The 15,221-nt window shown below is 48.6% G+C and overlaps 5 protein-coding genes across 5 annotated transcripts; 4 read left to right on the forward strand and 1 right to left on the reverse strand.

The window, feature by feature from the left end:
- Positions 1-1,332: 1,332 nt before the first annotated feature.
- On the forward strand, positions 1,333-4,138 carry N7484_008757 (Pumilio-family RNA binding repeat-containing protein; the record flags this gene model as incomplete). The annotated part of the gene is given in 8 exon segments (XM_057119144.1): positions 1,333-1,403; positions 1,502-1,583; positions 1,651-2,337; positions 2,348-2,698; positions 2,749-3,375; positions 3,436-3,715; positions 3,775-3,865; positions 3,922-4,138. 8 exon segments carry the CDS (start codon positions 1,333-1,335, stop codon positions 4,136-4,138), a joined length of 2,406 nt encoding a protein of 801 aa, XP_056968699.1.
- A 1,480-nt stretch (positions 4,139-5,618) lies between these two features.
- On the reverse strand, positions 5,619-7,074 carry N7484_008758 (TFIIH/NER complex subunit SSL1; the record flags this gene model as incomplete). The annotated part of the gene is made up of 3 exons (XM_057119145.1): positions 5,619-6,408; positions 6,462-6,797; positions 6,860-7,074. The coding sequence occupies 3 exons, from the start codon at positions 7,072-7,074 to the stop codon at positions 5,619-5,621; spliced, it is 1,341 nt and encodes a 446-aa protein (XP_056968700.1).
- Positions 7,075-7,341: 267 nt separating this feature from the next.
- On the forward strand, positions 7,342-10,987 carry N7484_008759 (M1 family metallopeptidase; the record flags this gene model as incomplete). Its single annotated transcript, XM_057119146.1, has 12 exons — positions 7,342-7,577; positions 7,698-7,867; positions 7,952-8,376; positions 8,442-8,663; positions 8,730-8,847; positions 8,910-9,026; positions 9,079-9,104; positions 9,166-9,376; positions 9,441-9,511; positions 9,588-10,030; positions 10,103-10,315; positions 10,393-10,987. 12 exons carry the CDS (start codon positions 7,342-7,344, stop codon positions 10,985-10,987), a joined length of 2,847 nt encoding a protein of 948 aa, XP_056968701.1.
- A 517-nt stretch (positions 10,988-11,504) lies between these two features.
- On the forward strand, positions 11,505-12,539 carry N7484_008760 (Rab family GTPase YPT1; the record flags this gene model as incomplete). The annotated part of the gene is made up of 5 exons (XM_057119147.1): positions 11,505-11,515; positions 11,755-11,878; positions 11,939-11,986; positions 12,041-12,268; positions 12,345-12,539. The coding sequence occupies 5 exons, from the start codon at positions 11,505-11,507 to the stop codon at positions 12,537-12,539; spliced, it is 606 nt and encodes a 201-aa protein (XP_056968702.1).
- Positions 12,540-13,389: 850 nt separating this feature from the next.
- Positions 13,390-14,492, forward strand: pmp47 (putative peroxisomal membrane protein Pmp47; the record flags this gene model as incomplete). The annotated part of the gene is made up of 3 exons (XM_057119148.1): positions 13,390-13,502; positions 13,558-14,285; positions 14,377-14,492. 3 exons carry the CDS (start codon positions 13,390-13,392, stop codon positions 14,490-14,492), a joined length of 957 nt encoding a protein of 318 aa, XP_056968703.1.
- Positions 14,493-15,221: the final 729 nt, after the last annotated feature.

Consider the following 15,221-nt stretch of genomic DNA (forward strand, 5'->3'; position numbering starts at 1 on the left):
GTTGAGAATAGCACACGGTGAAATTCTCGGTGCAAAGCAACGGAGGTCCACGAGGCCGAAACAGACCAACCAAAAGAAAGAGAAAGAGGCTTTTCTTTATAGGAAGAAAAAGATGGAGGTGTGGAGTGGACGGGTAAAGGGAAATTGAAGGTTAACCCGTGTCGAGTACTACCGCCACCGGCCGTTACATTACATACGCGGAGGGCGCCGAATGGGGAGCACATAACTAACATTAGGCAACGGTGACTTTTTGAAGATTGAAATCAAATGAAAGCTGCCCTCAAAAATCCGTTTCAGGGCAATTTGAGGATAGTCTAAGGGTATTATTAAGCAGTACCTTGTTATAGTACAAAGGAAGAGCCGCTTCTGCATATATTTAAGTCCTGGACATCAGCGTTATTGACCGGAGATCACGTGGCAGCGTATACATCGAAATCCCCTCGCATCGGTACATAATGCCAGTCTAGAAGCCCAAGGTTACTCAGCCCGAATTGATCTTGCAGCTTTAATCTGCCCTTTTCAACCCCCTCGATCAACCCTTCCAAGGTTGCCAATCTAGGCCATATATCTTATTCCAAATAATCATCATTGGAAGCTTGATCCAATGAGAATACCATCACCTTGTACTGTAGCGATTCACGCCTTACAAGCTCAAATTACCTTCCGCTTCTCCCTTTCTATTCTTTTTGAATCTCCAATGGTGGATAAGCTGCCAAATCAGAATAAAAGCCCCTTATAGGAAGAGATCCAGAATGCTGTTTTGGCAGTATGAACCCAGCTGAGGCCGGGAGATACCTTTCCTTACCCTGGAGGACATCAAGTTGAAGCTGGTCATCCGCGGGCGTTGATCTGGGTGCTTTGAAGTAGCCCTGTAAGCCAGCGACTTCCACAGGCTTATACTACACAGATCAATTCCATTAATAATATGTTCTGTCGGATTTTTTCTACGGTACGAAACCGACAAAACGCACTTGGAATAAAAAAAATAAAGAAAGGGTCTAATATGACTTCGGTCTCTATTCGTGCCTTCCCAACCATGGAGAATTGTTGTTCTTACCCTGAGTCTACTCAGTTCTCGCCTTATAGTCCTTCCTCACTCTCCTATTATATCACTCTCCTCCCCCTCTCCCGCTTCCTTCCTGTGCTTACCCTCAATTCCAAGCTCCGAGTCGAACCTCATTCCCAAGTCAACCATTAATCGATAAGCACCTGGCTACCCTAGTTCTCTGTGTGATCTGGAAGCCGGGAATACGCGTCTGCATTTCGACTGATTCCGACCCACTCGAGCTAGCACCATGTCCTCTCACGTTGTTCCGTGCAAGCTATCCCACAATGAAAAAGGTAGAAGACTCAGCAATGTTGTCTCAGATGCACGAAGCCTCAACTTTGGGCGAGAATTTTCGGTAAGTCTACTGACTTGTCGAAGCCTTGAGAAAACATAGCACCCATCTTATTGACATTTTCTCCCTCAGAGCCTTCGGCATTCCAACAATCGTCACAGCTCGTCGGATGCCATGGACGCCCCCCAAGATGGACATCCCCAGGGTTCTTTTAGCGAAGACTCCGAACTTCCATCTTACAAGGTCAGTGCCCCTCGGTACGATAGGAAACATTGTATCTGTAGTGGTCTGAAAGTCCTAGAAGCCGAAGTTAGAGCACATGAAATCCGAATATATTGTCGAGCATCCTCCAGAGCTGGAGAAAATCATCGCAAAGTGTCCTCCCAAAGCATTATCGACGATAGATGCAGAGACTGGTCGATCCCTAGGTCCGTTACAGATTACGATAACAAACGAGACGCAGCATTCTCTGGCTTCCGATGCTGTGGATCACCATGCCCGTGATGACAGGATGGTGGAACTTGTTCAACTTCAACAGCAGCTCCTTGCTGCAAACTCCAAAATTGCTCTTCAGGAGCAAGAGCTTGCCCAGACACGGGTCATCAAGCATACCCTGGACCAGGCTCTTGGACCACCGTCCGAGGCAGATTTCGGTGGTCGTGAGATCACGGAACAAACAATCAGTCACTTGCAAAGTGCTTTCAATGCTTCCAACCCTGCATTTGGTCAGTTCCAGGACACATGGAATTCGCAAGAGGACTCGCAGTCGGATATTTCCGACGCATTGTCCGCTGAAGGCTACAACCGTGCTCGAAGATCATGGAATCCGCAGGGTCAGATCTCATTCGGAGTCGCAAAAAACGATGCTCCTTTTGACAAGGCCTATGGTGAGGCTTTCCAGGGCCCTAGCCTTGCTGCCCAGGAGTCAAATCGATTTTGGGGTGGCCCAGCTGCATATCCGGCATTTCCATTTCATGGGGCGATGCAACCGCAGAGGGTTATATCAGGCCCTTCGACTAGTGCTTACGGCTTCTATTCTAGAGCCTCAAGCGACCAATCTCGGTGCGTCCAAGCCCCGAGCTCTGGACCACGTCGGTCCATTCCCCCAGGTAAGCCAAAATGGCTTGTTCCTTCAAGCTCAGAATACTCCCTGGGGAAGTATGGTTCCAGGATCTCCTACAGAACCTCCTAAATCTCCATCAGCCTCCACTGCAAGACCACCTAGTACTTTCCAGCCCGTCAATACATACAAAATGCCGCCTTATCACAGCCGATCTCTGTCAACTGCTCTTTCTCCAACTGCCACCGAGTTCACAGCCGGGGGTACGAATGGAGGACCCTCGTGGACGTCTTCTTCTGTGAGTATTTCCATATTAACTTGTTGAGCATGAACTAAAGCTACAGGTAGCCCAGTGGAAATTCTATACAAAACTACGTTTCGCCCCTTGAACCTCTCAACTACCGTCGGCTCCTGGACAAAAACGTTTCATGCGACTGGAAATACATCATGGACAAAATCGTTTGCAACAACGACCAGCAAGCATCTATATTCCTGCAACAGAAGCTCAAGGTCGGCACAATGGAACAGAAATACGAAATCATAGAAGCAATTGTCAGTCAATCTTACTCTTTGATGGTGAACCGGTTTGGGAACTTCCTGGTTCAGCGATGCTTTGAGCATGGAACCACCGAACAGATTGTAGCGATTGCCAATGCAATCAAAGGCAACACTCTTAGCCTGAGTATGGACCCATTTGGCTGCCATGTGATTCAAAAAGCATTTGACTGCGTTCCCGAGGGCAACAAGGCTGCCATGGTACATGAGCTTCTTCGCCGAATCCCAGAGACGGTGGTTCATCGATACGCGTGCCACGTCTGGCAGAAGCTCTTTGAACTGCGATGGACCGGCGAGCCACCGCAGATAATGGCGAAAGTGAACGAAGCTCTACGTGGAATGTGGCATGAGGTCGCTCTAGGAGAGACGGGAAGTTTGGTGGTTCAGAATATTTTTGAAAATTGCGTGGAGGAAGAGAAGGTAAGACCCTGCTTCAAGTTCCACGAAGCAGCTGTTTTCTTATATGCTAATGTCTAAAAGCGACCGGCAATTGAAGAAGTACTGGGGAAAGTGGATGTACTAGCCCATGGTCAATTTGGCAACTGGTGCATTCAGCATGTCTGCGAGCACGGTGCCCCCCATGACAAAAGTCGCGCGATTGAGCACGTACTTCACCACGCGGTCGAATATAGCATGGATCAATTTGCGTCCAAGATTGTCGAGAAATGCTTGAAAATCGGAGGCCCGGAGTTTCTAGATCGATATCTCTCTCGTGTTTGCACAGGCCGTGCCGACCGACCTCGAATGCCGTTGATCGACAGTGAGTAGAGGCTAACCCATCCCTCTTGCGCTTGAAGCCAACTCTCACACAAGTCACAGTTGCTGGCGATCAGTATGGGAACTACTTGATCCAATGGATTTTGATGAATGCCGCCCCTCATCAGCGTGAGCTTGTTGCTAGCCATATTCGGTATGTCTCTTTTCCGCCCCAGGCTAATTTCCAGGGCTCATTGCTCTTTCTTTTAGCAAGCATATGGTCTCCCTACGTGGTTCCAAGTTTGGTTCCCGTGTCGCCATGCTTTGTTGCAACCCGTCTCATACCACCCGTCCTGGACCTGGAACTGGCATTCAGATCGGACGATTCAATCAGTTCAACGAGGAGAGGCTCCCCTCAGCCGGCCAGAATGGTAATCGGTTCAACCGGGGAAATCATTGGAATGCCAACTATGCGTCGTTCCATTAAATCTACCCATATTCCCTCTACGCTCAATACATGACACTTGATATTCTCATTTACCCGCTTCAACGGAACGAAAGCGAAAAAGAAACTGATTTCTTCGACAAGGAACCCCAAAAAACACGCCCAAAGTATCGATAATAGCAGTTATCTTCTCATTCAGGTCCTAGGGCCACCTACCCAATGGCAGTCAGATGTTGCCAAGATCGCCTTCTTATATCTCTATGGATCCAATCTCGTCCGTTCCCTGCGTCTGTCGTTCTATTTTCTTGGTCTGTCACGCGTCCATTGTTCAGTCACCCAGGCTTTTTGTGTCTTCGAAGTGACGAGCATGGTCCGAAGTACCCCCTGAGGCGTCAATCTGCTTGTGATGGTAACTTATATCTCACTTTCAATTACGGGGTAGCTATCGAGTGTTTACTGTGTCGGTTTGATTCGCGAATGGTCTTATTACTTCTGCGATATCTACTGCCGACCTCTCCAGCCTGTCTTTGTATGTTTAACCCTCAGAGATGATTGTTTTCTATTTGAAGTATCCAGTCATCCGGGCATTAATCGTCACTGTTTGTCATATATTATCGCAAGGGCAGAGAACTCGTATTTCAATAAACCCAGTTACATATATTCCCCTTTCTCGCGCATCCGCTCTCCAATGGCTCGTGTTGTCCCCAAGAAAATGAAATTCATAAAGTGATTATGCGGATGACGCTTCCGTTGTAGATTGACTCTGCGTCTGCTCCAATTCATCCTTCTCCCACGGCTTGCGTCGCCGAGGCTTCTCACTTGAGATGTCATGTCCAGTCAACACCGTGTCCGGAATCTGTTCAATCCCCGGGATCGGCTGCCCTGTGGTAATAAGCTCGACTATATGAGCAAACGAAGACGGATATGTAGGTTCCGAGTCCGGTGATTGCTCGAGTTCGGGGACATTTGACGATTCAGCTAGACCACTCGATTCATGAGGTTCGCAAGGCGATGAGGCATTTAGCCACGACTTATAGGAAGTGAAGTCTATGGATGGAGATATATTTTCTTTGCTGTGTATGGTCAGCGGATGTTCTGATGGGTATCAGTGATCAAGTTGTACCGTGAGAAAAAGAAGCATTTGGCCTGTAAAACAAGATCATCTTCGCGACTAATCTCCGCCTCTGTGGCGGGCGTTTGGGGATGGCCAAGGATAATGGCGAGGCCCTTTGCAAATTCAAGATCTTTCTGAAAAGAATACGTCCGTAGTCGTTCAAACACTGATTGCGATGCCATTTTCTCTTCCTTCTCAACCCCAAGTGATGCGGAGTGGTGGGGTAGAGAGAGAAATGGACAGTAGCCGAGGTTCACGCGATAAGCGTATCAATCTAAGCTCCTCGGGGCTCACTTTCCTTATCCAAAGGTCATTGTCAAATGTATGAGTATTGAATCTTCGATCTTTCATTTTTCCTTTATTTTTAAAGTCTCTACATGACGCCGCACTATGCATGTATAAAAGTGATTAAATGCTCGTGTCCATTCCATCTGCCTTCGCCACGCTGTCCAAGGCCCGATTATTTTTACTCTGGCATCCAGGACAATTATGCACAATTTCATGGGCGAAGAGATCGCAATCAATGCAGAAGTGGTTTTGACATGCTGTACACTCGTAACGACTACTCACACTCATTCCTTTGGTGTGGGTTTCGGCCGCTTGCCATTGGTCCTCCGGTGGAACAGCAGGAAAAGGGAGGCCACAGGCAAAACACCCGGTACTCCGTGAAGCCCGGCGCCATGACACCTCGACCCAATTGATCAAAGGGAATAGATGGTGGTATGAACGGGCAAGGTGCGTCGAAAGAATCAGGGTAAGCCCGCAAGAGGGGCACTCTGCGGGCAGACTACATACCTTGCTGCCACAACGGGAGCACAAGTACCCGCCCCGGGATGGTTTGGAGTGGCAAGCACAGAGAGAGAGCCTCGACTCAACTGTTCGGGATGGAAAGCCCATCATCAACAGCGAGCTAGCGGACTGTTTTTGGGAATATACGGCGGGAGGTGTGGTCACATCCATCATCAGTTCCCGGAAGTGCTGCTCATTAAGCGCCACACCGTAGGCAGTTTCATCACCTCCATTTGTTTTTGTGCAAAGCTCACGACAAATCGCGACCTGTGCAGCGAGACCGACAATGCGAACTCGTACCTTGTCACCAATCAAGGTGTTGATCGTCTGATGAATATCACCTGGGTCCGAGGACAGGAGGGAGCCAAATATAACCAGCACTTCTCTAGTGCCATGGTTGGGGGTGTGACTGTGGCCACGGGTTAGCTTAGATTATTGGAAAGTTTAGATGAGACAACGCACAAAAGGGCACCTCGGGCCATTTCTAGACCATTTTGCAAACTGGGGAGACCTTTCGGGTCTTGAGTCTTGAGTGATTGAATGGCTGTCATGTGTTCCGTGGGATTCCCACTCATATCGCTGATTCGAAGAGCCAGGCCATCCCGTAGGCCTAGGACGCCTAGTTGTGAGATGGGATTTTGTTCAAAGAATTCTCGGACAAATTCCTGCGCATATCGCAGGGTCAGCAAGTAACGTGTCGGACGTAAGTCTTTTTCGGACATGGACTGTGAAAGATCGAGGACAAGGACCAGATGCCGTATAATACCGCGTTGCAGAGGAGTTGTATCTTTTAACAGCCTAGTGGCAATAAGGTTAGTCTATCGGACATCTCGACGCCTAACCAAGTCGAGTGAAACCACCTTTTCCGCTTCCCAGCTTCCAGTAGCCCCTCTACTGTCGCACTGATCGTACCATCTGCGCCTTCAACAAGTGTTTCCCAAGTCCTGGACAGCTCCCACTCAGCTCCCCCACGCTGTTTCCTCTTCCTTGTCCCGACCTGGTCTTTCCGGGTTACCTGGAGATCATCTTCATCCTCTGTGACATCTCCGACATATTCCTCGTCCGAGTCGGCCATGGCGTTTGGTAAATATTGGTATCGACCCAAAGTGGGTGAAAGGTGGATTCGTAGCGCGGGAATGCTAGCCGCCTTTGACGATGGTCCAAGCTCCGACGGAGCTCCGTCTGGAGAAACTTCTCTTCTCTTCTTTGACGCGCATCAAACGGAAGGACTCGTCAAATTAGGGTATCAGGAACCAAGACGGCACCGACGGAAATAACAAATTAGAGAGGAATACCCATCCGTCAATAGCCGGGAACTGGGGAGAGTGGGCAATTGGAAGAGATGTGGGGGAGAAGATCCATAGCGGCGACCAGACGCGCTGGAGTCGCCATTGCAGAGCGGCGAGTGCCTTTCTGCCCCTCCCCCTCCTTCCTTTCTTCCTTTTCTTCTCGCCCTACTCGTCTGCGCCCACGATTATCCACGATCACTGCGCCCAGACTTAACTTTGTCTTTTCTCGTTATTGCTCCGCTGAGGCTCGCATGATGGCCTCGACCGACAGAGATACCTTGCCTGACGTGTAAGTGATGCCTTTTTCTCTTACTGTCCTTTCGTTTACTTTCCTTGACAATAGTAATACAATTGGAACTTATGTGAGGTTTATTGGATATCCTTAAATAACAGGCTAACGTGAATATAGGGCTAAACCAACCAACTACCATGTCTCGCTTTTCGACTTGCAGTTTGAGGGTTCGTGGGGATACAAGGGTCTGCTGAAGATCGATGCCAAGGTCACTCGTGCCACCAAGGAAATCGTGCTGAACTCCAAGGAGATTGAGGTTCAGACTGCCGAAGTATTGGGAAAGGATGGTTCGTGTGTAAAATCACCTTGGAAGCGCACCGAATGTGCATTTGTGGACAAGACTGATCAATTCCCTCCGGTTTGAAAAACAGGTGCTTCTTTAGCAAAGGCTTCTAATATCACCTACGACAAAACATCTGAACGGGTGTCTCTGGAGTTCTCACAGGAAATCAAACCATCGGATGTGATCCTATCGATCAATTTCACCGGCACTATGAACAATGCTATGTCGGGCTTTTACCGATCCAAGTACACGCCTGTGGGGGAACCAGCTGCTGATACACCTAAGGAAGGTGATTTCTACTATATGCTGAGCACCCAGTTCGAGTCTTGCGATGCCCGGAGGGCCTTCCCTTGCTTTGATGAGCCGAACCTCAAGGCCACCTTTGATTTCGAGATCGAAATCCCCAAAGGCCAGACTGCCCTCAGTAACATGCCCATTCAATCCGAACGAGATGGAAGTCACTCCGGACTGAAGTTCGTCACGTTTGAGAAAACACCCGTAATGAGTACCTACGTGAGTACAACGCCCTGTCTTCCAATATTTTGACAAAATTGTTAACGATATATACTGGCCCGTAGCTCCTTGCTTGGGCAGTAGGTGACTTCGAATATGTTGAGGCCATGACAGAGCGCAAGTACCAGGGAAAGAGCATTCCTGTTCGGGTCTATACCACTCGGGGTCTCAAAGAGCAGGCTCGCTTTGCTCTCGAATGCGCTTCTCGGACAGTTGACTACTTCTCAGAAATCTTTGAGATTGAGTATCCGCTTCCTAAGGCCGATCTCCTGGCTGTGCACGAATTTGTAAGTGGCTGAGTCTTGTCGAATATGGTAAGAACTTGGCATTTAACTGACTGGATTATATTTCAGGCTATGGGAGCTATGGAGAACTGGGGACTGGTTACCTATCGGACTACCGCCGTCCTCTTTGACGAAGGGAAATCAGACAACCGATACAAAAACCGTATCGCTTACGTGGTCGCCCACGGTTAGTCTTCTTCTCTTACCTTACAAATGAACTTGGAGCGCATCTAACACATCGAATCATAGAGCTGGCTCACCAGTGGTTCGGTAACCTTGTCACCATGGACTGGTGGAATGAGCTTTGGTTGAACGAAGGGTTTGCAACCTGGGTTGGTTGGCTTGCCGTGGATCATTTCCATCCGGGTAGGCATCATTTGCACTCCACATTTATGTCATAATCTAACATTTTCGGCAGATTGGAACATCTGGTCTCAGTTTGTTGTACGAAATGCCCGAGGTAAAGTTAATCTGTCCTATAGATCATCATTGACATCTTTCCCAGGCTGAGGGTGTGCAACAAGCATTTCATCTTGACTCGCTTCGAGCCTCTCACCCTATCGAGGTGCCCGTCCGGAACGCCCTCGAGGTGGACCAGATATTCGACCACATTAGCTATCTCAAAGGAAGTTCGGTCATTCGTATGCTAAGTGTTCACCTTGGCCGTGAGACGTTCCTCCGGGGCGTCGCTGACTACCTCAAGTCCCATGCATACGGTAAGTAGGGAGACAAAAAAAAAAGGAAATGAACATAATTGGATGCTAATATTTGGCGTTGAAGGAAATGCAACTACTAATGATCTGTGGTCTGCTTTGAGTAAGGCTTCCGGTCAAGATGTGCACGGGTTTATGGTAAGTCTACCCCTAATCTTCAAGGCTTCATACATATGATTCCACAGGGAAGCAAAGCTCTGACGACATTACAAAGGATCCATGGATTCGTAAGATTGGCTTCCCTGTCGTTACTGTGGCAGAGGAACCCGGTCAGATTAGTGTTCGTCAAAACCGATTCTTGTCTACCGGAGACGCGAAGCCCGAGGAGGATGAGACTACCTGGTGGATTCCTCTGGGAATCAAGTCCGGCCAAAGCCTGGCTACTGTGGATACGCGTGCACTCACCCAGAAATCCGACAGTGTGTCAGGTATCGGAGAGGACACTTTCTACAAGATTAATAAGGACCTGGCTGGTTTCTACCGGACAAACTACCCCCCTGCTCGCCTACAGAAGTTGGGTCAATCCCTTGAGCTTCTGAGCACCGAGGATAAGATTGGATTACTGGGAGATGCCGCTGCTCTTGCAGTCTCTGGCGAAGGCTCTACACCAGCCCTGCTGGCTCTTCTGGAGGGCTTCAAGACAGAGAAGAACTATCTGTAAGGATCCTATTTGTCGATAAACTGTAGGTTTTTTCTAACGCCTGCTAATCCGGGGGCCTGATTCTATAGTGTCTGGTCGCAGGTGTCTTCATCTCTGGCAAACCTCCGCTCTGTTTTCGCCCAAAACGAAGCTGTGGCGGAGGGAATGAAGAAATTCACCAAAACTCTTGCTGCTCCGGCGGCAGAGGAGATTGGCTGGGAATTCCAGGCCAATGAGGACTATCTCACTGTTCAGCTCCGCAAGTTGCTGATTGCTATGGCTGGCAATGCTGGTGATGAAGGGTAAGCTATGTCTATCTTCGCTATGTGCAATTTCTCAGGCGAAATTCCAAGTTCATTTTGCTGACGAAAATACCTAGTATCGTCGCCGAAGCCAAGAAGCGATTCGACCTGTGGGCCACTGGCCAAGACAAAGGTGCCATACACACCAATCTTCGATCAGTGATTTTCAGCCTCAACGTTTCGGAAGGCGGCCGCAAGGAATATGATGCCGTCAAGGAAGAGTACCTGCGCACCGATTCTGTTGATGGCAAGGAGATTTGTCTGGCTGCCATGGGACGCACCAAGGAACCGGCACTTGTGAAAGACTACTTGGACTTCGTTTTCTCTGACAAGGTAGCTATCCAGGACATGCACAGTGGTGCAGTTTCTCTGGCTGCCAACTCCCGGGTCCGACACCTTCTGTGGGATTACATTAAGACGAACTGGGCATCGGTGGAAGCCCGACTGTCCTCTAACAATGTAGTTTTTGAGCGGTTCATTCGTATGGGTCTCTCCAAGTTTGCTGACCACCAGATTGGTGACGATATCGCCACTTTCTTCCAGAGCAAGAACACTGGTTCCTATGAGCGTGCTCTCGTCATTATCTCTGATAACATTCGAACCAACGCCTCCTACAAGGAACGGGACCAGGCGCTGGCCCTTGAGTGGCTGCAGGCTCATGGCTTCGCATGAAGCATTCTTCACTTTTCTTCAGTTTAAATTTCAAGCAAAATGATGTGAAATGGAGTCACTAAGGCGGAAAGCCCTTGGCATGGCTGATCACTTTGATCACCTGCCAGGGGCAACTGAGGTTCGCACGAGGCGGAGAATGGACATGTGCGGTGAGAAAGGTCACTTGAACGACATGATTGATTCTACGATATAGTCCAACACAATGAAAAGGCACTATCTCTAGTCTCTGAAATCAAGAAGGAACAGAAATAAGAGATCAGAAAATCAATGAATTGAATAATTCCAAAGTAGGGATTACTAGATCTTATTCGTTCATAATTAATAAAGCGGTGACGGTGAAACAAAGCTGCACATCAGGTGCGTGTGCCCACCTGCACCTCCTATCATTCATTTCAGGCGTTCATCATTCAACTCCCCTCCAACTTGGAACCTCCTTCACCTCCTATCTCTCCTCCTCCTTGCTTTTTGCTATCTTCAACTGCATTTTGGTGCCTGGATCGCCTCTCTTCTCTTCATCATGAATCCTGAGTGGTAAGCTTCCATATTTCCTCGGTCGGGACGCATGTCTTTCCCCCGTGTCCCCATCTCTGCTGCTATTGCAAACCCTTCATTATGACGCGATGCAAGCCTGAGGACTCTACTGATATTCTTTTGGTTTTCTAGAGTATTCTCCCGAAGTGCTGATATCCCCCACTCCTCTTGGTTGCGACTCTTTAAACGTCATCACGCCGATTTGCCTATCCTAACTTCTCAAATCCCAACAATAGATACGATTACCTCTTCAAGCTGCTGCTCATCGGAGACTCCGGTGTTGGAAAGTCTTGTCTGCTGCTCCGTTTTGCCGATGACACCTACACTGAAAGCTACATCTCGACTATCGGGGTGGACTTTGTATGTTGACCTGGATTCCGGTGGGGCTCCCGGAACGACATGCTAATGCACCCGTCGCAGAAAATCCGCACTATTGAACTGGATGGCAAGACCGTGAAACTTCAGATTGTAGGGCAATTATCAAATAGCGCGTTTGGAACATGGCTAATTGGTGCAATTTAGTGGGACACTGCTGGCCAGGAACGTTTCCGTACCATCACCTCATCCTACTACCGTGGCGCCCATGGAATCTGTGTGGTGTACGATGTGACCGACATGGACTCCTTCAACAACGTCAAGCAGTGGCTCCAGGAGATTGACCGATACGCCACCGAGGGTGTGAACAAGCTGTTGGTGGGCAACAAGAGTGATATGGAGGACAAGAAGGTCGTGGAGTACACTGTGGCAAAGGTATGGCTTTTTCTTGAGTCTACAAAGAATAATAAAATTCAGGTTGCTGAGCCATTGGATTTTCCATCTGGTATAGGAGTTTGCTGATAGTCTCGGGATTCCCTTCCTCGAGACCTCTGCTAAGAACGCATCGAACGTCGAGCAGGCATTCTTGACAATGGCAAGACAGATCAAGGAGCGTATGGGAACAGCCACCGTCAACAACAAGCCCACTGTGCAGGTTGGCCAGGGCCAGGGTGTTCAGTCTGGATCGGGAGGCGGCTGCTGTTAGACCTATGCGATATGATGCTTCTCATTTGGCGCAATGTTACATGAATTGAGGGTTCTCGAAGCGGTATGCTAGGAGTTTTCGATAGCCAGGCTCATCCCATACCCGGCATCGATCGAGGACTTGACGAAGCTTGAGGGTCCTTGGTTTCTTCTTCCTGTCTTTAGACGGCCCTGTGTTCTGTCTTTCTGCGTTTGCTTCGTGATCACCGGTGTTTTCTTCTCCATTTTTTTTTTTCTTTTTCTCTCCTCCTCCCCTACTCCCTTTTTATCCTTTCCTGGTCTCGTATTGCTGGGCCTTCGCTGTGACATGTTCTACTTTTCTCTCTATCTTTCTCTGTTCTCTTTCTTGTAGGTTGGATTCATCTTTTCTGAATGGATTAATGGCGAGAATTTTTGGTGTCTTCTTTGGAGTGGATCATCTCTGTTCGTAGTAATAATGAAAATCCAGGTTGATAGATGCGATAGTCCGCTATGTCATGTGTTCTATGTAATTCTTAGTGTAGGGATCACATGCCACCCATCACTTGTCACAATAATCGGAAAAATTTTCTTCTTTTTACCTAAAAACCGAACAGTGCCTAGCAATATTCGGTCAGTTCCGGCATCCTCCTGGATTTGGTACGGGATCATCTGTCGCATCGACCCCGGAATGTAGTGGGCACGAGCCGAGGCACAACACTCGGCAAAACGTCATGAAACTCTTTCCCTCATCAAAGCCGATTCATTATCGCACCCCTTTTGCTCCTGAATCCCTTTCTTCGATCATTCTTCCGCTCCTTTCTTGATTCCTCGCCTATATCGTGACTGACTTTCAACATCCCATCCCGACTTTCATTTCGACCCCTGCAACCATGTCCGAACGTCCACAGCAGAAGCCCGCCCCATCTGTGGCCGTTCAGCAAAGCGATAACATTGCGCACGCACTAGCGGGTGCTGGAGGAGGAGTTCTGTCGATGGTCTTGACGTAGGCTATTCCAGCTTCCTTTCCGATGAGCCGACTGTTGAAATCTACTTACTAGATACCCCCTCATCACCTTGTCCACCAGAGCGCAGGTGGAGTCCAAGCGTGCACACTCCACCAATCTCGATGCAATTCGACGGATCGTACAGCGAGAGGGTATCTCTGGACTCTATTCGGGTCTGGAGTCCGCTCTTTTCGGAATCAGCGTCACCAACTTTGTTTACTATTACTGGTATGAGTGGACCCGGGCGGCCTTTGAGAAAGCAGCCGTTCAGGCGGGTCGTGCTTCCAAGAAGCTCACAACCGTGGAGTCTATGATCGCAGGGGCTATCGCAGGTAGTGCCACCGTGCTAATCACCAACCCCATCTGGGTGATCAATACCCGTATGACGGCTCGCAAGTCCGAGTCGGAGGAACAAGGTCTACCAGGAGCGCCCAAAACCAAGGCGTCGACCCTCAGTACCTTGATGGACTTGCTACGACAGGAAGGCCCCAGGGCCCTGTTTGCTGGTGTGCTCCCAGCCTTGATTCTGGTGATCAACCCAATCCTGCAATATACTATCTTTGAGCAGCTGAAGAATATGGTTGAGCGTCGTCGTCGGATGACTCCCAAGGACGCCTTTTACTTAGGGGCCTTGGGCAAGATTTTGGCCACCAGTATCACTTACCCATACATCACGATCAAGAGCCGGATGCATGTGGCCAGCAAGGATGGACCCAAGGAGAGTTTGAATGGAAGTCTTAAGAGGATCATCCAGGAAGAAGGATGGAAGGGCTTATACAAGGGTAAGTTACATACGCATTTCCTTTCCATCATCACTTATATATTCATACATGTATATGTATATTTAACTTCTACTGATTTATGAATGTCCAGGCATTGGCCCTAAGGTGACCCAGAGTGCCATCACAGCTGCCTTTCTGTTTGCCTTTAAGGACGTGTTGTATGATACGATGGTAGCGATGCGCAAGAGGGGTGCAATTCGTAAGTAGGGGCATGTTTCTGCCAACTCCTGAGCTTCTATCGAAGAGGGGGAGTATATTCAGATGTTCATACGGGTGATTGCTCCAGGTAAATAGCCAACGAAATGGCTATAGTGGATCAAGTTATGTGTGAGGTGATGTGTTTGCACACCCTATCTTATAGTAAGCTCTACAGAGTTGTACATAAACGCTTTTTTTCTCTATTATCTTAGGTCTATTTTTATCTTGTCATTGCTTACCCTACAAGACCATATAGTCAATTAATCATGACCTAAGGAGTACACTCGGAAGCGATAATAAGCATATAGTTGTATAGTTCCGATAACTCTTATCGGGTTCTCACCGCCTTCTGCTTCTCCGCGTCGATTGTGGCGCGTTTTCGCGATCCCTCATTCTGAACAGCCTTGTGTCACATATTGTGCTATTGCATCGAAAGTCAGTATCCAATCACACTTGCTCTTTGAAACTCTCTAACAATCACTTAGAACCATTTTGGGTTCCTCAAAATCCCGAGTCAGGGTCCCCCATACCTCTGGAATCTCATCCCTCATTGCCCCGACTTGGACTTGCATTTTCGCGCCACCTTTATCGCTTAATACTCTAAGAGAATATGACCGGGCAATAATCTTGGGGATAACGAATGGTTTTTAAATGCCCTAGACTTTGCTGTGGATCGCAGTTAAAGCCCAACCCTTGTCAGTGGGTTGGTCATGTCTTTCTCATTTGACACTGCTGTGC

Source organism: Penicillium longicatenatum (genome assembly GCF_028827895.1).
Source record: "Penicillium longicatenatum strain IBT 33135 chromosome Unknown contig_6_segment0_segment0, whole genome shotgun sequence".
In the NCBI taxonomy this organism is placed as follows: Eukaryota; Fungi; Ascomycota; class Eurotiomycetes; order Eurotiales; family Aspergillaceae; genus Penicillium; species Penicillium longicatenatum.